The 26,908-nt window shown below is 39.3% G+C and overlaps 1 protein-coding gene across 3 annotated transcripts in view; it reads right to left on the bottom strand.

Moving 5' to 3' along the window:
* The window catches only part of chchd3a (coiled-coil-helix-coiled-coil-helix domain containing 3a), a 74,866-nt gene extending 47,958 nt beyond the window's left edge, over positions 1-26,908 (bottom strand). For all 3 annotated transcript variants that reach the window (XM_030719687.1, XM_030719688.1, XM_030719689.1), the window contains exons 1-5: positions 26,696-26,908; positions 25,638-25,883; positions 25,043-25,118; positions 14,734-14,827; positions 4,654-4,831 (exon numbers count right to left, since the gene is read on the bottom strand). In XM_030719687.1, the coding sequence (XP_030575547.1) occupies positions 4,654-4,831; positions 14,734-14,827; positions 25,043-25,118; positions 25,638-25,883; positions 26,696-26,776 (675 nt within the window). In that variant the 5' untranslated portion in view covers positions 26,777-26,908. The remainder of the gene's footprint in view (positions 1-4,653; positions 4,832-14,733; positions 14,828-25,042; positions 25,119-25,637; positions 25,884-26,695) is intronic.

Here is a 26,908-nt window from a genome sequence, read left to right as displayed (position 1 = left end):
CATGTTCCCCTCAGACAACAGAACCCCAGAAACCCAGCAGTGTCGATGACAACGCACACCCCTGCCTACACGACTGTGAAGTTTCAATTACCGGCAGACTTGCTGCCTGACTGCTGCCAGTCAGCCTGACGGGAACTGGAAAGACAAGTAATCCCACCAGGGTGCTGCAGACTATCCTGGTTACACTTGTTATTTATCATAAAATGTACCCGGTTGCTTTCAATGTCGTGTTTAGATACTCATAATAGTTTGCTGCAGAAGCAGAAGCAAAAAAAACTAGTTTGCCTAAACATGCTTGACAGGTTGGCATGTGGTCATACAGCTTTTTTTTTTTTTTTTTTTTCCCTACTGGATAGAAAAGACAAGGTTTAAATAAAGTAAAAGCAGCAAAATGAGCAAAATCTTGTTTCCCTTGGTATGTAAATAATAACAATTAATATAAAATCAATTACTAGAAATCAGAACCTAAATAAACTAAATCTAAATCAATAAAACCTAAATGAAACCAAACCTTAGTCTAACCAAATGTCTTGGGGCAAATCTCCAGAATAGGTGTCTCTGTAATTGGTGCAGCAGTGGTTGTGAAGGTTATGGTTATTATAGTTGAGCATGGGGAGGCATAACTGCGCACAACACCGCTCTCATTGTGTGTGAAGTAGAGGAGGGAATGTATGGTGTTCTGCCGGTCACCGTGACCTGTATCTTAATGAGGAGGACAAATCAATACTATGCTGGACAAAAAAAGCTGCTACTGCCATAGACAAAGGGTTTTTTCAGTGGCAGTGAACAGGGAAGCAGGGTTCAGGTCAACTCACATCTAAATGAAACATTTTGAATTGCAATGGAAGCATAAACACATCTTTTTCTGACATAATATTTAACTTTCTTTTTAAAGTTTTGTATATTCGGAGCAACAGCGTTTGATATTATTTTCTATATATACTAAAGTTTAAGATAGCACCCTGTTGCAGTATTCCCTTTCTTGCTCATTTCTTCTTCTCTAGTCATGTTTTCTGCTTCTTTCTTCCACCCATATTAAATCAACAAAGAATAAAAAAAAGGGTCCTCCACAGTTGGACAGCTAGATTGATTGGTGACAGATGCAATGTTTACTCATGTAGTCGACACTCAACTATTTCACTTTCCACAAGGTTGTGGGGAAAAAAAAAAAAAAAAAAAAAAGTACACTCTCATTTCTCTTGACACCAGAACTGCCAGTGGGCTAAAATAAATCCAGCAGTTTTCAAAACACTTTCACTTGTTTTGGTCATTTCCAACAAGTCTTTTATTTTTTTTTTCTTCCTTGGAACACAGCAGAATGGCATGTATAACTCACTTGGAATATATTCAGCCATGTGTTGCATATATTGTGCAATACAGACAGCTGTCCAAACAACTTACAACATCAAAACGAATAGATGATTCAGTAATACAGCACTTTTTCTGTTGTGAGACTGAATCAAGAAGATAAATACTGTATAAAAGCATGAAGGGAATTCAAAACTCATTACAAGGTAATAGGGTTGTTACTAGGGAGGTCACCAGAGCTGACTGCAAACAGTTAAACAGCTAACGTTAATGTGTGCACCGGCAGGGTTAACATTTATGACAACTGTTCGGTCTTTCAGCGTAGTTGAAATGGGAGCTTTACTGACCTCTTGAAATTCCTCATAAAGTGTGACTATCTAATCTGATCTGGGTATTGATTTTTCTTCTTTTGTTGACAACCCTACAAGCTAATACATGTGGTGTGAACAAATCCAGTGCAATAAAGACTGAATAAATCACCTTGGAAGCTTCTCTCAGCCACCAGATTATGTGCTTAGTCCAGCAAGCCACAACTTCACCCCAGAGCTCTTACTTGATCAACTTATTGACTTTGACCTGCAATCAGAACTAGTTTCACCTTTCAATTACTGATGCCTATGCTCTTTACCATCAATGTAAACTTGATTTGATGGGTAATCTGTGCAGAGGTCGTTAAGGACATGATCAGAAGGGTAGTTAAAAAAAGGTTTAATAAACTAATTTGCTCATATTTCAAGTTGAATATCTTAGTTTGGTCTTTCTGCTCTTTTTTTTTTTCTTTTTTTAATAAAAATAAAATAACATCTCACACAAAGACACCGATGGGCTACAAGACAGACAGGCAGGGGATGGACCCATACAAACACACAAAAGACAAACTTGTTTAATGTTTCATCAAAGATGAGCTCGCTGTGGGTAGTAGACAATCCTGGAGTTTGACAAACACGGAGTGAAATGACAATGGGTAGGAGACGTCTTGGGTGAGAGGCTGTCTTTTAAAATGCAAAAGTCCATTTCCAGTTGAAAAGAACATTGGCTGTGTGGAAGCGTCTGACTTGACAATTACATGAGTGGTGCGAACGGCACTGCGCCTCCACTGATAACCCGTCACATTCTATTAAAACTCCAGCACTCCAAAAGAATGCTCAAATGGAAGAAAATTATCACAGACACACACACACACACGCACAATTTTAAAACAGTAAAACCTTCCGACAAAGATTCTTTAGCTGCATTATGTCTGCTTTAAAGGACGTAGAGACAAACTGAAGGGGGGAAAAAATATAGTTTACAAAGAATGGAACAAAGACTGAGAGACTGTATGTATGCTTTGTCTGCTACTGAATGCTAAGCCATTGCGGCGGCGTCTACCTGTAGTTTCAAAGGCTCCTAATGGCCTGAGGTTAGCTTTGGGGCTACAAGCAATAACTTCATAGCTTATAGGAAAAGTTCTCTTAAGCACAGGGAGTTTGTACTTCAGGGGGATACATAAGAACTCTCCTCTGTGACAGATCCATAAGACAAAAGATCCACTATGGTGCTTCATATATATATGTATACAGTAACAAGTGTTACTTCCTTGCCCTTCCTTCCCTCAAACTGCATCATCCCTCTCATTTGTCCTGCCTTCTTCCCTTTGAAAACAACAGAAATTAAATTGCAGAAACCCTATGACTGAAACTGTTTTCTTCACAGAGGCTGAAAGGAAAAGCACATCACATCATGTGTCTCCCTTCCTCACCATCTCTCTCACTCATCACCTTTTTTTTTTTTTTTTAAACTTTCGATCTGAGCGGCGTTCCAAATGAGGGATCCCTCATACACTTGTCCCGCGGCTAGGAATCACGTCAATGCTCCTCTCCTCTTCCTCTCTCGCTCTCTCTTTCTCCCAACAAAATGATTCATTTTTCTATTACGCCGATGAACGTGTGAAATGAGCTATATAATCAATAGCATAGGTTTGTAAACAGCAGCCACACTCCAGGGAAAATGTGTTTTCTTTTTGAAAATAATACACTGCCTGTGTGTGTGGTAAAGAATGCTCATCTGACAATGTTTACAAGGGCAATTTGCAGGAAATAAAGACACAGGCAGCTCAAAATGAAGGTATATTTCATAACACCAGCAGGATGAACAGGCCGAGATTTGAAAAGAGGACAACAATATCTACAGCAAAGAGCTGTTTACTTCCTGTACTATGTTTAAAGGGAAAACCTTGCTCTGAAACTGGGCTGCGAGTTTTTACAAAGTAGAAAAAGCTTTGATGTGTTGAAAATGGGTAAAAAAAATATATATATACATATATTCTATGAATTGCTGCTCACAGTGATGCTCACATCCTAACATTTGTTGCTGTACCCCTTATGCTCTGCATAACCGCCAAAAGGTTCACTTAAGAGTGCAAATGTGTGTGACAGAACCGGAATGTGTGAAAATAAAATGGGACTCATCCCCATGTATAACCCCAATTCCAAAATAGTCGCTGCTTATAATGTAAGTAATAACAGAATGCAATGATTTCCAAATCTCATAAACCAAGATTTTATTCACAATAGAACACTGAAAACATAACAAATGCTTAAACTAAGAAAAGGTACCATTTTAAGAAAAAAATAAGGTCATTTTGAATTTGCAACACATCTCAAAAAAAGTTGAGATAGGGCCATGTTTACTGCTGTGTAGCATCCCCTCTTCTTTTAATAACAGTCAGTAAAAATGTGGGAACTGAGGACAGCAGTTTCTGAACTTGTCCCATTCTTGGCTGATATAGGATTCTAGCTGCTCAACAGTCCTGGGTCTTGTTTGTTGTACTTTTTGTTTCATGATTTTGTTTCAAATTGTTTCAGTTGGACTTGGTTTGCCTATACCTAAATCTGCTATGGGACACACACCAAAGGGACTCCTTGTGCATATCTCTGGAGTGCAAGCAGCTTTAACAAAACAGCAGTGTTTGACACTGTGAGAACAGCACTTCTGAACCAGTTCCAGCTGACACTGGTCATGAGGCAGGGTATGTCCTGTACAGGTAGGCAGTTAGACACAGAGCTGGCACAGACACTCATTTGTTCTCACATTCACACTTACCTAAGTGCAAATTAACCTAACCTACATGTGTTTTGACTCTGAGAAGGAAGCTCAAGCACTCAGAGGAAACCCATGCAGGCACAGGGAGAACATGCAAACTCAACACAGAGATGCTTTAGCCACAATGCTCGCGTGACCATGTTGGTCATGGTGTACCTTTATACTCAAGTGAATATTACAATGCATAAAACTGTTTAAAAGATACAATGAAATTGGCACATGCACAGCAACATATTAACTAAATTTTGTTCAAGTACTTACTAATAGCTGAGCACGGAGCTTCTCATCCTCAGTAGAAATCCTCTCCTTTATAAAAGCCTGATGAAGGCTCTCTTGGGCTGCTCGCTGTGCAGTCAGAAGTCTGGACACTTCACCCTGGACTTGAGACTTAGCCTCAGCCTGAGCCTGCGCTGATGCCCGGGCCTTCTCAGCCTCTAGCCTGTGTATCATCAAAAACAAAAATTTTAACTTTTTACATGTCTGATATGATTTCTAAAGCTTTCAAACCATTTAAACGTCATAATTTCATGTATAATTTAGCATGAATAGTATAATTTATCCTACTGTACATCCAGGCAGCACTCAACATATAATACTGAGTAATATATAATACATGCATGACTGGTACTTATCGCTGTTTTCATCCTTCTTAAATTTTCAAAAATGTAATTTTTTCAGTGTACAAACATCAGGTGTACATGTTGCGCTGTTCACAGCACTTTACACAAAGTGCCAGATAAATACCACAGACTGTATATAAAAGACGGAAGTGGTCATCATGACATTACCCACTGATTTGCAAAGCCCCACTATGAAGACTCAGTCAATTGTGGATTTGTTTGTTTGTTTGTTTTATTTAGACAAGAAAATGTAGTTTTTAGTGATCAGTTCAATTGAATTTATTAATATAGTGCCAAATCACAACAACTGGTGAGTTCGTGATTAGCTGATATTAGCATTCTTGTTAGCAAAGTGCATTCACTGACTATATGGGAGCAGTGCACAGAAACACCAACTGGCTATTTAGTACTATGCAACATACTCATAAATGACTATAATTTCATTCATTAAAAGTGGAGCACAGATAGTCTCTTGGTACAATTAACCACACAGCAATTAATAATATCTGTCATATAATTACATTACATAATCGAAAGGCATAAACACCACAAACATAGTGAAGAAGTCCAGTCCAGTGACCAGAATTAGGTATGGAGAAGCCTAGGACACAGGTTGCCATTTCTATGAATAAAAGTGGCCCTAATAATGTAACTTTAAGCTATATTTAAAAAAGTATGTCATGCACATTATGACGCGAAAATTAGCTAAACAGACCAAAATTCTTTTTTTGTACGAGGCTGCCAACAAGTTTATTTACTTTGTACATCACCTATAAACTGACTTGTTTTTGGAGCCAGCCTCAAGTGGCGAATCAAGGACCTGCAGCCTTTGGCACTTCCATGCTGGCCTAATTTTTGAAGGTCGCCGCACGCATGTTCTTGCTATTCACACCCAAGTGTAAAACTGGAGTTTTTAATATTCCAAATAATAACAGTGAAGAGTGATTTTACAGTCCATAAACAGAAAACACTAGCATTTAACCAAAATAAGAAACATCAGTTTATGAAGCAGTGGTATAGACTGAGGCAGTACATTCTTCCCAGACACAGGACCACCATTTGAACCCTGTCATTGGGTTCTCATAGTTGCCTAGCAACGCACTCCCTATTCGGTGGCAGTGTGCTTGATTGAATAAGGAGCAACATCCCTGAAACCCTGAAAGTCTTCCTCTGCTAGGAATCAAACAGTCACAGCAAGGTAAAATAAACACAGAACAGACAAGGGTGACAGACATACTGAATTATGACCGACTGAAAGAAGACAGCAAAGATCTTAATGAGCATCTGCATCGCAAAGATACAAAGAAAACTGTGAAAAATACTCATGAGTAAATGAGTAAATGCAAATTCCTTTACATTCAAATCATCCATCTATGAACCTGAGCAGAGGTCTCACTCATCTCTTATTGTATAATAAGCTATTAGGACACATTGCTAAATCACAGCAGTTGTTTATAAAATGGGATTCATTGGAATAAGTAGTTCTTCCCTTTTTTTTTTCCATCTCTTCTCAAGAATTCAAGTACGGAAGAGTTAAATGACTCATTTACAGCCTCATCGGGTTTGTGCATGGCTCATTATGATAATTTAAATGGATCATCCTACACAGCAAGTGTATAGTGAGAGCCATGGGTGGCTTGTTCAACTCATGGCTATATTTTCTTGACATTACAAACATCCAATAGGATTTCATTTTTTATTCTACTTCAAATAAATCACATTTATCTATTCATTCACCTGTGAATGTACCCAAAATTTAAACAACAATAACCCACGATGGACAGAATGGACTAATTGACCATTCCAAAACACCGGCTTTGCAGAAATGACAGGTAGGTCTAATTAAAGTATGTGTCTGCAATGCCATTAAATGTTGAATTAAGTGAGGTTAGATGGGGACCCAGATGAAAAAGCCTGAAAGAGAGACAAAAGTAAGGAGAGTGTGAGCAGTGGCGACATGACATGTTTGGCCCTGAGGAAGTGAAGCAAAGAAGAAGTGAAGCAGGGAGTGAGAGAAAGAGATGGAGAGAGACCAGCCATGTCCAGTCTCACAGTCCACTGGGCTGCACACGTCAGCAGACTCCATCCATCATCAGGCTCCAACTCACGCACACACAGACACACAGGGTGCCTCCTAATGGCCTTTTACATTCACCATTTCCCCTCCGATCCACGCCTCCCTGCCTGCACTGCTAATGCACCTAAGCTACCTTTATTCAAGAAGCTTTGGCTATTGCTAAAACTATGACACATGAGTGACTGTACATAACTTTTCTCAAGGAAAGGGGTTTGGTTGTAGTCATGTGGGCCACTAAAAGCTACAAATTTAATCTTTAGGACATACCAAGTTTTATCATACTTGCACTTTTGGCAGAATAGAATTCAATAGAAATGTACTCAGTGAGGAACTGACAACACACAAGGAGAGAGCTGTTTGCCATTTGCCATGTAAAAAAGCTAAGGCATTGCTAAGGCATTTTGCTGAATAGATGAGCAAAATTTCAAAACTCCATGATTTCTGCTGTTCTGAAAAGGTTAAAAAAAAAAATCTTTCATATTTTTTTTCCATGGGTGTGGGTGAACTGAGAAATATAAGCTATTCATATTACCTATAAGAGATCCTGTCAAAGCACCAGAAGCTACCATATGAACAAAAGGAAGAGAGAGGGCCAAGAAAATAGACAGCCTAGCAAAAAAGCCTTTTTTTTTTTTTTTTTTTACTGACTTCCTCACAAGTGCTAACCCAAGCAAAGACTGCTATCACTAGCAGGATGCTATCTGTCGGCTTCACCTCTATTGCTTTCCAGTCATTATTGCCCTGTCTCTGGGATATTGGACACATTTTTCATTTGACTGTAGAAGATTGACACTAGGAGGAAAAGAGGAGCTTTGAGGTAGAGAATGGTTGAGTCAGAGTCAGAGAGAGAGAGAGAGAGAGAGAAAAAACAACAGAGTGCAGGAGAAAGGAAGAATATCATGTCTTTGGAGGATAAGTGGATGAAGTTTGGCTGGGTTCTGGATAGAAAGAGGGAATCATTTGGCCAAGTAACCAGAGCTTTGATTGTTCACTGTCTCAAGCCTTAAAAACAGAAAGATGGAAAGACAGAACCACTGAGGTATCATTATTTTGAAGAGGAGCAGAGCACAAGTGGGTCAAACTGTGTTGACCCTTCCAGAAAAGAACTCGCCACATTCACGAGGTGACCTTGAAGTATTTACGAGTACTTCACGTTTTTTAGGACACTGTTTTTAAATCTAGATCTGTGGCAGTTCATAAGACAATCATTATATGTTTCTGTGATGAATTCAAGGCAAGTTTTGTGTGCATATTCATTTTCAAAAATGAAAGTAAATTCTGCAAAGGCCAGTTTCATTTAGGCCATCGTAATCCAGCACTCCACAGCTAAATATCATTATTACCTTTATGCAAATGCCAAAACAAAGGAAATTTTAAATCCATGCCTCCTGTTAACCTAACATTAGTCACCATCTGTCTCCTACTCAGCTCTTCACCCATTAATCCTTCCTGTTGTCTACCTGTCATCTGCACAAGATGCGTCTCAGTACAGTATTGGATTCTGACAGGCCTGCATAGCAGTGCAAGCTCAACCCAAGTGCCTTGAAACAAAAGCATTTAAAGGCCCGATGCAATATTGATGTAAGGAATAATGTCGCAGAACGCTGGCTATAAATATTTTATAGAGCTATGCACTCTCCCTGACACACACAAACGTGTGCACACACACCACACCTGACAGTGGGTGCTATCAAACACTGCAGCAGAGTTACATTTAAATGTTTACCGGAAAAATCAGTTTAGTGGGAAAATTAATTTAGAAGAACACCCCCAAATAGCAGAAAGAACATAAAAGCCTTTTTTTTTTTTTAACATTATTCCACTCGTACTTTATCCAAAACTATGAAGACATAATCACAACAGTCTTGGGAGCCACAATCAAGCTTAATCAGTATCGAACACCCAACATCTCACCTGATTTCTTCTTCTATCACATCAAGTACATGAAGCTGCAACTCCCAGCTGAGTAGAATAAGTTCAGAGGACTGATGCTTATCATTCTGTGTAGTAGAAGAGTGTCTTAAGTAGCTAAAACACTGAGATGATATTAGAAATGACATTTTAACAACCAAACTCCCTAAAATTGATTCTACAGATATTAGATATGCTGCTAGAGTGGACAGATTCAATGAAAATAGCTGAATAGGTCAACAGGATGCTTCAGTACTAAGAAATACTGAGGTGTGTGTTTTGGGGGCTTCTTGATTTGTTTTTTGATAAGTATTGTGAACCTAATCCCATTCCCAATTTATTAGGCCAGTACTGGCCTAATAAATTGGGAATGGGCATCATTTGGAAGAAAAGGCTCTGCTGTAAATATCATACAGAAAATGAAAGCGTCAGATGACTGCATCACACACCTATACAGAGATCCTGAGAAAGAACTGTTCTCATTGTTAAAGCCTGTGAGCTCAAAGTTGTTTTTTTTTAACATTTAGAAAAACTATTTATTTTCCAAAAGAACTACAAGAGTGCCTGCTGCTACTAAGCAGGTACTGCAGTGGTGTCAGGGTAGTTATCAGTGATGTTATAGTGGTGGGATGTGAACAGATTGTTGCTAGAATGCTCACTGCATTTATCAAGGAATCTCTGGTACAGGATTCAGTGCTCAAGTGTAGTTGAGTTGGTTTTTGAGTTCTACTTTCCCGGGAAGTTTATTTTACTGAGGAGTAAAATAAGTGAGAGAACCCCAACCATAGCAGCTGCCATAAAAACTCACAGCTTATTAAAAGGCAGGAAATACATATGAAATGAAAGTCAACAAAAACACAAGTGAAAATAGCTTTACTTGTGTTTGGGCAGTTTGCTGGATCATTCAGGTGTGTGTTAACACAATGCCATGATCTTCCAATGCTCAGAGAAATTGCAAAAAAAAAAAAACACAAGACAATGTCCTTCGGACAGATGAGACCAATGTGGAGATGCACAGCACCATTTTTGGTGAAAACCAAACACAGCATATCAGCACAAACACCTCATACCAAACTGTCAAGCACGGTGATGGAGTGACTGATGCCTCGGGTTTGTTTTGCAAGCTCAGTTTCTGGGCACCTTTGAGTCACTGACCCAAATGTGAACTCTTCTATATACCAAAGTATTCTAGAGTCAAATGTGAGGCCATCTGTCTGACAGCTAAAGCTTGGCTAAACTTGAGTCATGCAGCAGGACAATGCTCTCAGGCACAGCAGCAAACATACAACAAAATGGTTGAAAAAGAAAAGAATCAAGGTGTTGCAATGGCCCAGTCAAAGTCCAGACCTCAACATGATTGAAACGCTGTGGCAGGACTTTAAGAGAGCTGATTTGTTGGCAGAACAAATACCAACAAATCTCAATGAACTAAAGAAAGATTGCAAAGAAGAGCGGGCCAAACTTCTTCCACAATGATGTCAGACCCTGATAAAGTCATACAGAAAACAATTCCAGTAACTGCTGCTAAAGTTTTTTTTTTTATATGATACTAAATCATGAGGTGTACTTAGTTTTTCACAACTGCATTGAGTCCTGTGAAAACTTTCTTTTTCAGATGACTGTAAAACAACTTTGTCTAGTAGAGTCCAAAAATGTAAACATGGAGTTGAAATAGCACATAACAGGTACATTTGAGGGATTATTTGGGGTATTCAAGCCAAATGATCATTATGATAACAGAGGTATTTCTTGGTGATAGCTAGGGTGTCTGGGATAGTTGGATTCAGAGTAGCTGCTAAGCAGCTGTTCGATTATTTGGATGCATGAGGTGGTCACCTACAGTGGTTATTTAACAGCACTGTTTTTCTACTCTTTGTATGCCTGTAAACCACTTTGTAAGCTCCTTTTAAAAGAGCTAAACAAAATATATATGATGACTAATACTAGAAAAAACACTTTTATTATCATCATCTATTGTTATTATTACTACTATGGGTGTAAGAGTAATGTGAAGCTACTACAGAGTACAATGACTTCACAGTAGTCACAGAACATCACAAAGATGAGAGAGTAAATACAAGTGCAGTCACACTAACAATACTGCTGATTCAAATACATTTTAAGATATAATTACTGTGCAGAAATAATGCGTTGAATTCAGGACCGCTATTTTTTTTAAAATAACCTCACAACTTTAGAAGTCTTTGGAAAGTTGTGGTAGTTTGTGTGTGTCTGTGTGTGTTTGAGCTCAAGTCTGTGATGTGAAGATAAAAGATAAAAACAAACAAAATGTTAGACTCTGTAGGATAGACTGCCTGCGTCTGATCTGGGAGCAATAAAGAATTTAATAGACAGGATGGTTAACAGGGTAGGAAGACGGAAGCTCGGAGAGAAGGTCAGCATTCTCACTCAAAAGTCTGACATGCAATTATATTGCACAAGCCAACACAGGCTGTTTGAATACATGTTGAAATAAATGGGAAGACGTTTCATAACAACTAACCTCTGAGTGTTAGAGTTGGAGATTCAAACCCATGCATTTGATGCATGGGGAGAATGATTGCGAGAGGGATTGGGTGGGGTGGGGAGGGAAAATGAAAACTATAGGAGTGGGATACAGGAAAAAAGAAAGAAAGAAAGGGGAAGACTAAAGGGCAAGGACAAGAATGGCAACGGGGAGGGAAACTTCAAAAAAAATAACAGAGAGAAGAAGAACCGGCTCAAACAGTGACGCAGAGCATTACAGAGGAGAGACAGGTTGGTGTAAGAGTTCTTTTACCCTCATCCCTCCTTCTCTCATCCCTTTCTCTGCGTCGTTCTGCTCCGATGCCTCTCAGAGAAACGGCAGAGGCAAATCTTCTCCCTGCACCCGCTCCTTGCAACAAATCAGTTTAGGCTGCACCTAAATGAACTCAGAACTCAGAGCCCTTCCTTCACCCCTACCAGAGCAAAACATGCAAAGCCAGATCTTCGAGTTCATTTACTGCCCTAAAGCCAAACAGCGGAAATACTGCCTAATCTTAACACTACCGATCCTCAAATATCCCAGGAACTGTCTGTCTAAACAGCAATACTGTGTGCGGGATGGAAATGAGAAACAATATTAAATGTGAAAAACAGGAGAACAATTAAAAAGCAGCAAACAGGAAAAAGGGGGAAATTCAAGGAGTTTGGCAAGAGGACTTTCAACTGTTTTGGTTTGCTTTATTATCATCATAAATTTGTAAAACTTATAATAAATTAGATTGTAGGAATAAATGTCAAGCCTGCTGGCATCCTAACAGAAAAACTGCAGGACTAACCTTGACGCTTTGGCCTCGTGCATCTTATTTAAATGTGTTCTACTCACTGGGAGGTTCACATATTGTTCCATTTTCCTGTATTCATGCGGTGCAGCAGTTTGGCTGCAGGATCAACTAGTGAGTAGTAAGACAAGTTCTTTTGAGACACCTGCACACCTTAAAACTACTTTACCTGTTACTCTAATTTTCCAGATTTTAAATTTATCTCCTTGATGTGTTTTTTAATGCAGCAATGACCACAATCATTATGCCTTGTTTGCCAATCACCTATTTAATTATGTTCATTCAAAACAAAAGGAAATAAGGGAAAGTTCAGCAAAATCTCCAACCATAACATAGCTCTTCCAGGGGGACACCAAGGTGTTCCCAAGCCATCCAAGAGATATAATCTCTCCAGTGTATCCTGAGTCTGCCTCGGGGCCTCGTCCTGGTAAGACATGCCTCAAACATCTCACCTAGGATGTACCCAGGAGGCATTCTAGCCAGATGCCTGAACCACGTCAACTGGCTCCTTTTAATTAAAAATTTGTTTTCCATTGCAAGCTCCACTGGCTGCAGTCACAGTTGTCTTTTAAACACTGCTTTTATAATACAATTACACTAGCAAACATTTGGTGTCAGAAAGGCACCAAATAAAAGTAGATTTTCCATTTGGTAAGTGCACTCTGAAGGCTACTGAAAGTTATCCAACACACTGCAGTGAAAATGCTTGCACCAAAGCAGTCAGTTATTTAATAAAAAGCTATAGCAAGAGTTTCTACTGTATATATTTTTTTGTCTTTTGCAGGTGCACTACTTCTGTCCTCTGCTGTCTGTGTTACAGTTTGACAGAGGGGCCAGACCCATGTCTCGAGACCATTTCTACTACACATTCAGTCTTTGAACTGTTACAACCCAAAGGCAATTTATGATTATTCTTCTGCCAATCCCCTTGTCTGATGAGTTAAAAAGGTGTGTGCCAAATATAAGTAGAGTAAGCATGTTACAGGACAGGCAAAGCCACATCCTGAGTCTGCTGGACTTGAATTAGATGCTACATAATCCCTGTGAAATATGAACTGTTTAGCCAGTTCTCCCTTTAAAAGCGCTCTTCAAAGCCCAGAATACCCTTAATAGCTGTTCCATGTATTATTGCCTGCCAGCTGCTAACTAGGAACATGAATAGACAGTCATACAAACGGACAGAAATAATGAGCAAAAAAAAAAAAAAACGGACACAAGAAAACGCAAACAGCAAAAAGGCCACGTTAAACACTGATCTGAATATGCATCTACACACGCGCGCACGCGCGCGAGCTGGCTAACTGCTTGTTTACCATTCCATGTTCAGTTAAGACTTCTTAAGAAAACGCAGCCCATGCCAAGCACAAACAAAAATTGAGGACTTGAAAGCCAACTACGATTTCAGTTAATTGCTAGGAGGGCGTAATTTTGAGGCACTTACTCCTGTGAACAGACATCAATAAGTGAGCTTCAGCAAGCGGTTACATAAAAAAAAAAAATGACCAGAAAAGGAAAAAAAAAAAAAAAAAAAAATCAATAGACAAATGATTTCTCAAAACTACTTGTTAATTTCTCTCTTCTTGAATGAGCCTCAAAAATAAGGCTAATCATCAGAGTAACACTACCTACCTCCTCCTGGATACAGAAAGATTGTGTGTGTGTGTGTGTGTGTGTGAGTGTCCCTATACAGTACAAGGGTGTGTTTAGTGGCTAATCACAGCTGTTCATTCAAGATCATCCAGGCCCATTAAAGAGAGGGAGCAACTTGATTATCCAACATTATGGTATGTACACCTGCTACTTTAGGGGGGAAAAGAAAAGGACAGATGAGGAGGGAATGAAAGGAGAGTGGAGAAGTGAGAGAGGGGGAGACTGGAATGTGCCCCTCACATGAAGAGTGTGTTTCTTCATCAGGAAGGGCTAATGAATCACCCACTCAACACCCAGGAAATTATCTCAGGATAGCGCCCCCCTTTCTCAGACATGATTAATTGATCAGAAGAGAATGAGAGTAGGAGAGAAACACGGGGAGGGGAAAAAAGTGCTGATGCACTTCGGAAGAGAGGTAAATTGGAAACAGTGGGGAACGGAAAGACTGGTGCTGACCTTTTTGACTATTAATGAAAGTGAAAAATGGTCACATCTGAAAATGTCTGAGGTTTCTTTTAAAAACCTGGAAGAGAAATTGACACTACTGTGGTGCCCTAATTCCAGCTGTCATGATCCACAAAAGGAAGCAAGGGAGGAGAAGACAGGAAGAAGAAGGAAAGACAAAATATCCAACACAGAGGGAACATCCAAAATTCAGACTTTAAGGAAAACCAAGAATCTTAATTTCAACAATCAATCTACCTATCAAAAAAAAAAAAGATAGGTTTTTGTGCAAAACAAAAACTAATTTCCCCATTTCAGTGTGTGTTCATCTAACCAGGCTTGCAGCTCTTGCTCTGCCTTGGCCCTCTCTTGCTTCAAGTCTTTATACAGCTCATCAGCGATCCTCTTCCTCAGGGCCTCCTCATCGGCTTGATAGAAAAAGAGAAAAAAAAAAAAGAGACAAAGACAGAGAATTAAAGATAGAGATTTAAGCAAACAGCTGTTGTTTGTGGACAAGAAAATCTGCACCAATCAATAAATGTGTAGTTCAGTTTAAACATTTAGCCGGTAATGATTCAGTGCATGTAGTCTATGTTTCGTCTAAACGGAGTAGTTTGTTGCTAAATTGCTTAAAGACAAAAACTGTTGTCAGGCAGGGCTGCAACTAATGATTATTTTCATTACTCACTAATCTGCTTGATGAATGAATTAATCATATGGTTTCAAAACATTAAAAAAGAAGACAGATGTTATGCTAATGAAAAATTAAAGACTATAATTTCTCACAGTGAAGATTGAGTCTACAAATGTCTGCAGACAAACATTCCAATATGGTAGGATATGGAACTAAAACATTTAAAAAGAAGTTGAAACCCCATGAGAAGGTGAAAATACCATAGTTATTGCCACTTTTTTCTGTCAATCAACACACAATTTCAGAAAGCTTGGCCCTCTGGCTGTGTCTAAGTCTGTATGTGTAGTTGGTGTCAAAAACAGCACATCTCAAAACCCACTCAAGCCAAAAGAAAAATACCCAAATGGCTTAAACCCAAACAAAGCAGCGTACACACTCCCGCCCATCCCACCCCGTCTGCATATATTCATGTCAGGGACATCATATGTGTATGACTCCATGTCCTCGGCGGTTTATCTTGGCAGGTAATTAAGCATGAAAGTAAAGATGCCAGCCAGCGACCAGGCCAAAACGTGCTCTGAAGACAGAAGCACCATGCAGTGTGCTGCACCACTGCAGTGATGGAGGGGGGAAGTGTCTGAGTCTGTCAAGATTACTCTAACAACGCATTACTTAGATAGGATAATCCCTATTGTCAGAGTCTATTATTACCTGAAAACATGTGGTAACAACAGGAAACACAAACTGAATTCCAGATTAATCAGAATAACATTAAGAGAAAACAATAAGAGCAGAAATATACCTAGCCTTTCTGTATTTATCATCTTGGGGTAATAAAAACAAGAAAAAAAAACAAATCTTAAACAAATTTTATATTGTAAAAAGCTGGATTCCTTAATTGTTTCCTTTCAATATCTGGAATATAGCTTTAGCATTAGAATGCCAATAATTCCTCAAAATGCCTTATTCACTTCAATGTGAATTTTAATCACTTTTTTTTTTAATAACATACGCTTAGGATTTAAATTTAAGCCTATCACAAGTTACATTGTTCTGTTTAAAAGCCAAAGCCCTATTCCAGATTAAAATACAACAGCATAATTAAATGTTTTAAATGTCACTCTGCTGAACCCTGCTTCCCACTTAAAACCTGTGTGTGTAAAACAATGTTGTCTGTGGCTCGATGAAAAAACAGAAATAAGGTAATGATACTGTTGAACTGATAACCCCTATTTATGAAGATTTTACTATAGTTAATGCAACTGGTGCCATGAATACTGAAATTGAATTTCAACAGCTTCATAACACAAGACAATTACCAATTTGGTCTCAGGCAAAATTTCCATGTAAAAAAACTCACAAACCAGAAGTTAACTTAAACGCGTCTCTAATTTCTAACATTGATACACTTGTCTTCTCTGCAGCAAACAACAGAACATGAACTCACAGTATGACTACATGGGGTATTCTCTTTACTTTCAGAGGATTTCGCTTTACTTACACTAAAGAGAATGAATAAGACTCAGACAGAGCGAGGTTCGGTTTGACAGGGCTTCAGAAGAAACATGAGAACAGAGGTGGTGATTGGCAGTTGACAACTTTGTGCCGCATAGTATATCTTTAAAGGCAGAGGCTTCTGTCACCTACTGTCCGGAGTGTGAGAAAGTAATATCCATCATGTCTGACTGCACTCAGAAGCACCATTGATCTCACTGCGGAGGAGAGTCTAATTACAACTCTGTTAAGAGCAGCAGAGAAAAGACAAACCTGTAGGTCTGAAACCTTGACAGAAGCATGCCATAGGGTTGTCAAGTAACAAGTATTAATTATATTTTACAAAGGCATGAAAACAGCGTGAGATATGCTATTATGTTGTGAAATATTTAATATATATGATATATTATGCAATAGAATCAGATTACCTACAAAAAATCCTATGAAAATGGAAACGTACTCGAGTTACTGACTGCAAGAGACCAGCAACTAAGCAATCAATATTAATATATCTCATCAATATCATATTTACTATAATGTCAGGCTAGCAATTTATTCTGATTACCTTAATACTGTGATGTGGTCAACAAAGATGACCACATAATTTGTCATCTTCTACTTTGCATTTGCAGATTGTAGATCGTGTCTCAGTGACTCTTGAGTCCCAGTAGTAATCAAAGGTTTATGCCTTAAAGGTCGATGAACAGCTCAATATTTTTATAACAACAACAAACCAAACAAGTCAATCAAGCTGATGAACCCACAGAGAATTTTGTTCATGTCACCACTAAGTACAGAATGAAGACTTTAAAAAAAATGCAGCTTTTCAAAGTATCTTTGAATATGCAGCTTTAATTTTTTATTTTGTTTTTTAATACAGTCTGAGCAATAGTTCTCCAGGCTTTCTGAAGGTCTTTCAAAGTTTTTCTTTAAGCATTGGCTGCTTTTTTTTAGTCATTTTCAGTCCAGTTCTTAAACCTAACCATTTTCAGAGGAATGATTTTTTGTTTATTAAACCACTTAACATTAACCTATGAATCATTCAAGCATAAAAAAGGCACCTAACTCAAGGGATGAACTGGTGTTTTGTCTACATATAACTGACAAATTAACAAAAAAACCAAATTCAAATTGTATATTTAAGCGCTTTGTGACTAGAAGCCTGTTGCAAAAACACATAATTTGTTCCCATGTCTTTAGCTGAATCTATGAAAAATGTCAAAGATAACACAGTTCTAATAAATTGATATTTTTGCACCAACAAGGTGATTCCCAAAGAGCCTGGTGTGTAGTATGTCCTTAAAAAAACTGAGAAACTGAACAAGTGGAGGACAAAAGAAGACGTGTCAGGACTAAAAAAATATCTACAGCAGATGAATAGTATCTTAAAGTCATGTCCTTAAGAAATGGAGAGAAAAAAAAAACCCAGCAAAGACTGAGAGATGCATGTGGCTCTACAGTAGATCCATCAACTGTTCACTGAAGCCTCATCAGAGGTGGTCTCAGTGGAAGGATCACTGTCAAGAAGCCATTCTTAAGGAAGGGAAACAGGGAGAAAGGCTATGGCTCTGTCATAGTTTGGGGCTACATTTCAACCAGTGGTGTTGGGGATTTTGTGTGGACTGATGGAATTATGAATGCAACAGTTACCAAAAAAAAACACTCAATACTCAGTAGTCAGATTTGGATCATCATGCAACACCATCTGGAAAGCGTCTGATTGGCAATGGTCTCATTTTTCAGTGTGATAATGATCCCAAACACACTGTGAAGGCAGTACAATCATACCTGGACAGAAAAACTCACAAAGGAACACTATCAGTCATGGATAGGCCTCCCCAGACCACTAACTTCAACATTACTGACAGTACATCATCACTATGCTAGGTGCTTTATTATCTTCTTAAAGCACCTTATAGCATTCCCCAAGTTATCCAAACAGTGAGTCAAGAATGCAGAAATTCTTAATTTAATTTCCATGTTGCAAAAATTTGAGCGGGTCCAAGAAAAAGTCTCCTCTTATGAATTTTTAAAAAATTTACATTCCACTTTTCACTCAAAGCGCTTAATTTTTTCAATCACCCACTGACTCAGCTTTTAATTATTATACATCCAGCTGTTTTCTTATCACGCACTGCTGACTCACCAGAAGCACATTTCAGGCAACACTGACCTTCCACCTAGTGTACAACCCGGAGAGATAAAAATCTATCAATTACTTACAAGTTTTCAAAAAATCTTTGCTGTAGTACCATGCACTTGAATGGAAACTAAAGTTGGCAGCTGAAGTCATGGGTTGAGCCCTGTCTTTATGAACTTTAAAGGTAAGGCTGCCATTTCAGCATCAGCTGCCCTTTAAAATATCTTACACTCACACTGAAAATATATACCCTGTAGTAGTGCGCTATGAAGATTAAGATTTTAAAAGTCCTCCAAGTTCAGGCAAGCTTAAGCAACTCCTCATTTATCACCACATCCTCTCCAGCCCTGCAGAGAGAGGCTTCGGATTGCTAACAGGCCCGCAGGGTCGGCGAGAGAACAGGTTCTGATATGATAAACACTGTCTGGGGTCCTTGAGGGAGGCTGGCTGGGGTCAGAGACAATTCCAGATCGACAGAGCCCGTGTCAATCCTGAGTAGGACATGTAAATGTTAAAAAGATTAAAAACTCATCATCTTTTTAGACGTGTCCCCCTCCTTCCCATTTCCACCAATCACTAAACCCTGTGGAAAAACCGTAAGAGGAGGAGGCGAGGCGGTGGAGCACGGGCTATTGGCAGTGGAGATAATAGACGAAGGCAAATTGCGTTTCTCATCAGAAGTTTCATTAACCCCAGGACCCGCATGGAGGGCATAATCTGTAACATTACCACTTCCTCACGTTTCTACCTCGCGCTTAGTTGAGTCACCGCGCACCTTTCACTATATACAAATAGGAGAAAAAGGAAGGAGATAAAGAAAACGCCGGGAGGAAGCTAGCAGCCCTGGCAATCAGATGAAAGTCGGATCATCTGATTTTCTCTTTTGTTCCTGTTAACTAAATCTTGTCCAATGGAACACAACCTAACTGATCGGTTTTACAAAACAACAAGAGCAGCTTTACATTTATGCATACACATATACAGTACGTCACCCACATTTCTCCATTTCCTTTGTCTCTCTCATTTCCCAATTCTCCCTGCCTCACCTGGGAGATATCTTTAAACAGGCTATTAGTCCAGAGCAGTGTGTGGGCTCTGGAACATGAATATTTATAGCACAATGGAGAAGGTGTAGGAGGTTCAACCTTGACTACAGTGTAATCAGCACACATACTGACTCAGGCCATGATTTAGAGACAGCCGACCTGCTGAGAGCTTCACTCGATACCCAACTCTCGTGGACGCACATAATCAATGTCCGCCTCATTAAGGTCACACCCTTTGAGGATTGGGCTGAACTTTGCAACATTTTTAACAAGATTCACATTCACATTCATCATACCATTTTTTTTATTCCTTAAAAAGAGTGCGCCTGATCAATCATCCCGAGTTGGCTCCCCCCCCCAACTCCCTTAATACTTTTGTAAGCTCAGTACCTCACGGAAGCAAAAAGGTGACCTTGCAAGAAGGGTTTAATGTCAACCCGCATTACTGCTGTATGACAAATATGCCTGGCAGGAGGCAGCCACATACACTGATTAAAAGATGGTAATACAGCCAAAACAAACACAATATTGCATTGTGTGCACAAGGAACGTACTTTTATTGGTCCCAAGAGATATGTGCTTCTTATAAATTTCACATTAGTGTTTAAAGACTGAATGAGCAATGAAAGGAAATGGAAAGACATCAGAAATGATAAATTAATGTCCCACAACAGACAGGTGACCACTTTAGGAAGAAATATGCGGGCTATGAAAAATGCTGACAGTTTATCAAGAACAGCCTTTCACACAAATTAAGTGATATATTGTTCTATTTATCTTTCAATCTGAAAACTAATTAGTGCAAACAATGAAGTTATAACTTAATTCATCTTAAAATTAAAAAAAAAAAAAAAAAAGCACTCTTTTCGAGAGATATTTTTCCAAGACATTTTCTGTGACTCAAGGCTGACAGAAATCAAAGCCTGGACTAACAATGTGGAAGCTGCTTGGAACACGTCGTACTGCGGGAAACTTCTGTATTGTGCTGGAACTCTCAAGTGAACTATAGAAGATTAACTTTGTCCTTTTTATGTAGTAACATCAGAGAAGCATCTGATCAATTCCAAATTCACTCTGCACCATAATAACGAATCAAAACATCCAGCTGGTATCACAAATAACGACGCTATCTTCGGCCTATCTTCAGCAACAGATGATTTCGTACCTACAGAGTCCCAATTTCAACATCATAGGCTGAGTCTAGAGTAAGAAAGTATAAAGGCAGCACAAATCCATAAAAGAACTGTGGAAAGTACATCAGAACTGTGTGTTTTAAAGGCAACAAACACATGCAGGAACTTGTTAGTCTGGTCATGACTGGCTCTAAAATTAGAGGGCAACAATAACTGAGGACTGTAGGACTGACTTAATTGCCTTTCTCTTTAAATTGCATTGATCATTTAATTACTACAACAACTTTAGGAGGCCACTTTCAGGTGTGTAAATCTATTAGTTTATTGATGAAAATACTTCTCCATCTGTCAACAATTTAAGATTATTAACGGTCTTTACTTAAGAACCATCCACAGCAGACCAGCTCTAGATAAAACAACCACAATATCAACACTAATACTAGTTAAACAGGGAGAGTTTGCCAAGTGTTTGCACATTTGTGAACCCTTTATTGTAACTGTGACCTGATCTGAGATCCAGACCACAGACTATATATAAAAGATAGACGAAACCCTTTTGAAAAGTTTCTAATGGACAGTAGGGGCGACTTCTGTACAAGACTATGAGAAAACACTCTAATGCTCCCTTGCTTTCTGACCTCAACCAACAATTTACTAATGAGTGTATCATCTCAATAGCTATTTTCAAGTCTTATTTAATACAGCATGATGTTCCTTTGTAAATTATATTCTCTTTTAGCTCAAAATAGATGATGAAGCAGGGTTTATATTAAGGCGGGCCTATTTTACGTGACTGACAAGACTGCAACGTGTTTGCTTTCTCAGTCACATCTAGCCTTCACTCATCACGTGGGTCAGGTTTCAAAAAGCTTAGGCCAAAATGCTGAGCTCAAGGCTTCAGAAAAGGACCTCATGAGTGAGGTCAAAGGGCTACAGCCATCTTTTATATACAGTCAATGGTAGGAACTTTTTTATTATTTCTTTTTTTCTTTAATCATTTTTTCATTTAGCCAAAAGCTAGTTTTAAACAGTGTTTAAGTGTTAAATAGGATATCTTAACATATTTTTGGAACACCATATTAGCTAGGCATAAAGAATCCGTTGCTCATATTGACATTTTCCCTAACTCAGAGACACAGCTAAGCAAAATTTTAAAAAGCTCCAAGTTTTTCTCAGATATTCAGTGGTGAGATGCAGACAGTATAATGGCAAATTAACAAAAGAAATGCTGTTATGAATTCTCCTTAATAACAATATTATACAGTACTGTGCAAAATCTTGAGCCACCCCTCATTTCTTTATATTTTGCTGGGAAAAAGGTGCGGTGATTTATTGAAACATGGGCAAACACACATGGAAATACGGTGCATGAGGCAAAAACAAAGTTGGTACAATTGTAACAAGCTTGAACGTCGATATTTGGTATGACCACCTTTAAGCTGTGTCCACAATGGAAGCGATCTGCAGTGACGTAATGACCAGAGACCATAACAAGTGAAAAACATTCCACAACTTCAAGTGACTACGGGCAAAATAACCACGGGTGATGGGAAGTGGGTGGGACCTGAGAAAAGCTTTTCTCAACTTTCAAGCAAATGACTGACACAACTAACAGTGAGATCTCCAAACCATGACAGAGCTTCCACCGTGTTTTACAGATGGCTGCAGACACTCACTGTTGGACCTCTCTCCTCACCTACGCCGTACATGCCACTGAGACCATTGCTGATGAGGTTTCAGAGAACAGTAGATGGATCAACTGAAGTGCCAGATGGATCTGTCAGTTCCTGTGTCAGGTCTTTGCTGGATTTTTTCCTATTTCTTCAGGACATGACATTTAGCTACTGTTCATCTGCTGTAGATTTTTAGGCCTGCCACTTTTTCTTGTGTCCACTATTTGTCCAGTTTTCTCTTTTTTTGTGTTTTTTTTTGTTTTGTTTTTTATTACACCATACTGAGATATGCCAAGTTTTTTGGCTAATACCTCTTTTGGAATCACCTTCTTGGTGGAAAAATGCAATTTTATGCCTGTCAAACTGTTATCTTTGGCATTTTTTGTAGTTCAGCTAAAGAAATGGGAACAAATGATGTGTTTTTGTGACAGGCTGCTAGTAACAAAGTGCCTAAAGATAGAATTTAAAATTGGGTGTTTTGTTGAATTGTCTGTTACGTGTAGACACAAAACTCGAGTTAGGTGCCTTTTTTACGCTTGAATGATTCATAGGTCAGTGGCTTAAAAAAATCCTCTACACTGATTAGCTTTTCAATCTACCTTGACTTTTGTCATTTTCACATTAGAGTCACTACAGTAATTGACCAGCCCTCACCCCTCCCCAAGGCTGACAGCGGCGCTGGGATATTATCCAGTTACGTTACCTATGTGCTTAAACAAAAAGTCAAGTGGCACGCACAGAATTCAGCGTCATATCATAGACGTCCAGTGGCCAAGTTAAAAAAACTTAACACACATACACACACACTCTCTCCAACCACCTTCTTCCCTTAATGAGGCCTGGAGGTTTGTTGTGTGAAACTGCGGAGGTGTCGTTTTAATCACTGGAGTCAGTGTGGCGTGGCATAAGTTGGCCTTTTTTAATTACCTTACTGATTGAGCACAGTCAAGGATGGGGAAGCCTGCCCATAACCCAGGATGCCACCCTCTGAAGAATCTGCACCTACGGCCCGTTCTGTTCTATGTAATGAACAAGTAACATTCAAATGTCCTCCGCCAGAAATGTCAAGGGATAAGGGCCATGCGCCCGCACTAGCAAGACAATAAGGCTAAAACTTTACTTTAAGTAAAAGGAAAGTGGAAGGAGTGTAAGCTTTTGGCTGTGTGTTTGCCTCTCAATTATCCCTTCATTATCAGTGCAGTGTGCATTGGAAACAAGCTGAACGCCCAACACTGACCACATATTGGCACCTTTTAACGTTGACAGGGTAAATGTGTTAGCAAAACGGTTACTTTTTTGCACATCCAGGAAATACAAAGCACCATTAGTATTCAGAAAGAGTCTCACCCTGTGAATTAAAATCCAAAGTTCACCCTTATTTAGGTCAGTTTTTGCTCCCCAGCTCTTGAGGAAATAGCTGGCTTTTAAGAAGCTAAATGTTTCACTGTGCTCACTAATATGCGACAAATCTTGGCAGCCTCCTGTTGCTGAACAGAGAAGACACAGAGAATTTTTAAGAGTTTTCCTCTGCTGAAAAAGACACTTATGAGAGTGGTGAGAATTAACCAGAACAGTAAAGCCGTGGCCCAGAACAAAACAAAGACCTGAAAAGATGCTATAAACGCCTGCAGAGCAGAGGGGAACTGCAAAGCCACACGCTAATTCTCTGTGGGTGCATAAAGGTTTACAGTGGTGTCCTCTTTCAAATAAAGTGTTAATTGATCAGTCATTAATATAGAAATATTAAATACCACCTACTTAAAGTAAAATGTGAAAACATTAGTAAAAAGCCAGATTTTAGCCTCACTGTTTCAAATGTTCTTGTAAACTGCATGAAGGTAAAGGAGGTATTATGACAGCCTGAGCTTCACAGTGACGAGGCAGAATCATCGCCCACTAATTACAGCATCAATTTATGAGCATTATTACAAGTTAGAATTAATCATTTCATTAACAGTTAGGGGATGGCAATGAATCACAATATGACCGTGGCTACTGCAAGGCCCATTTTTTAAATTAAGACTGATTACAATCTGCATGGAAAGTTGGGAGGCAAAAAGCTTAAGGTGGCTTAAAGCAAACACCCACACAATAAACATCATTAACATTCACTGTAGCTGGACAGTTAAGTCCCACATAACCTTTGCTTTTTAATTAAGCGTACAAGCAAAGAAGCATCCTATACATTTCAGGATAAAATGAGCCATTGCCAAAAACTATTTATTTCTTTGTTTGTTTGTTTTTATAACTACATCTTCTGTCAGTTGTTAGAAGGAAGAGAATGAAGTTTGTCGAGCTGCTTCTGAGGTCAAAATAACAATAACATAAATTTATGAAAAACTAAGTGGATATTCTGACATGGAACATGTGTCTGGTCTTAGGAATAACTAATTGTTTGAGGTCTCAGTAAGTCCTCAAACAAAATCAGCTTCTCAATTCCTCGAATATTCAGGCTACACTTGACAGCATAGTTCATAAGTTTATTTTTTGTGTTAACAACACTGATCTGGAATAAAAACTCACCAGCTGGTACAGCAGAAGGTGGTGGGACTCGATTCGACTCAGGAACTGGAGTAGGTGATACTGGTTCAACTGTGGGCTGAGGAGGAGGAGGAGGAGGGGCAACTGGTTCACAAGGAGCATTATATTCAGGCAGGGAAGGTTCAACAAATGGCTTAGCAGGCTGTGGTGGCAAGATGTTGACAGACTCGAAAACAGAGGGGGAAGAGAGGGGTTCAGACTCGATAAGAGGGGGAGAAGTGACGGATTCAGTCTTGACAGGGAAAGCGGGTGATATGGGCTCAGCTACAGATGAAGAAGTAAATGATTCAGTCACATGTGGAGGAGCAACAGGTTCAAGAAGTGGAAGAGAGAAAGGGGTGGATTCAGTTTTAGGAGGAGATGATTCGGCTACAAGGGGAGGGGGAGCAAGAGGAGTGACTACTTCCACAACAGCTGGAGCAGGGCAGGGGGCAGAAAGCAGGGGATCAGCAGGAGCAAAAGCAGAAGCAGGAGAAGGTGTTGCTACAGGCTCAAGAGCAGGAGCAACAACAGCATCGGCAGCAGCTGCAGGAAATGAAGATGGGGGAACTATGTCAGCTATGGTGGGTGCTGTTACCTTTTCTACAGGTGGTTGAGGTGGAGGTGCAGCCACAGTCTCTGTGGCAGACTGAGGAGGAGCTGGAGGTGCAACAGGTTCTCCAAAGGAGGGAGGGGGAGGAGGCAAGGAGGTGACTGGGTCAAAGAGGGGAGGCACTGGCCGCAGGGCAGAAGTAGGCGCTGCTGGTGGTGGTGGAGTGGGAGCATGTTGTTGTTTCAGAGGAGCAGTAGGTTCCTTCATGCGCTTAATGACATTTTCAGAAAGCTGCAAAGGAGAGTGGAAGACAAGTTTCACTTGAACACTAAGAGGGAAAATTAATTCATTAAATTAGATGATACCACAAGCAGTATTGGGCATGTATTTTCCTATAAAACCACACTTTGATTACAGATTTCTCTCAAACACAATATAAAATTAAGAGAACATTAAGAGGTAATTTTAGGTATATTTTTTATCTTTGGAGAGAACTAAGCATGAACTTAGCTATTAATGGCTCTTACGTATAATTGTATCAATCTTCTCGTGACACTCTTGGTAAGATGACAAATAAGTGCATACCTTAAACGCTCGACTATTTTGTTGTTGTTCCTAAAGAAAACTAAAGACTATGTTTTCCATTTTAGACGAGCAACAAAGTAACATTAGCCTAACCTTGATGGCTTAACAACTGAGTAATAATAGACAGAGCAGTACCAACTACAGTCTGATCCGCTCTGTTCTATATTTAACATCAGCTGACAAAGGCAAAGGACAACATTGCATACAAGCCAGCCACACACTTGTAGTGACAAATTTCCCGAAAAGGACGTAAAAACTTTATTAAGTCTCAATCTCACAGCTACTACAGGGGTGACGAACCACACGTTTGCTTCTTCAGATTGGCGCACGCTTTCTGAATGAATGAAAATGAATTAAAGTTTCCAGGCTGCCAAGAGTCTGCGTCCTTTGAGCCATGTAGCACTCTTGATAACGTAACACTGCACTTCCAACTCAGTTTGCTCTTGTATAACACAGCAGTGGATTAAGGCAGGCAGCCATGTAATACCTGTTCAACTAAGTTCTATCATATCACTTACCCGTATGCCCTTCACCACCGTTATGTTGTCGTTCTCATCTGATTCAAATGACACGCGGCGGGTGCTGTTGTTTGCTCCCATTGTCAAAACGACACCTTGTGAAAATGCCAGTTATCTATGTTACATGTAATAGCGGAAAAGTGCAAGTTGCTTTTGCTTTTTGACAGTTTACTCGGCTCCACTCTTGCCTCTGCTTGGTATTGTCACCACTTC

The sequence above is a fragment of the Archocentrus centrarchus genome, chromosome 23 (genome assembly GCF_007364275.1).
Source record: "Archocentrus centrarchus isolate MPI-CPG fArcCen1 chromosome 23, fArcCen1, whole genome shotgun sequence".
Classification (NCBI taxonomy): domain Eukaryota; kingdom Metazoa; phylum Chordata; class Actinopteri; order Cichliformes; family Cichlidae; genus Archocentrus; species Archocentrus centrarchus.
Note: the sequence above shows the minus strand (reverse complement) of the source record. Positions and strands in the feature narration are given on the sequence as shown.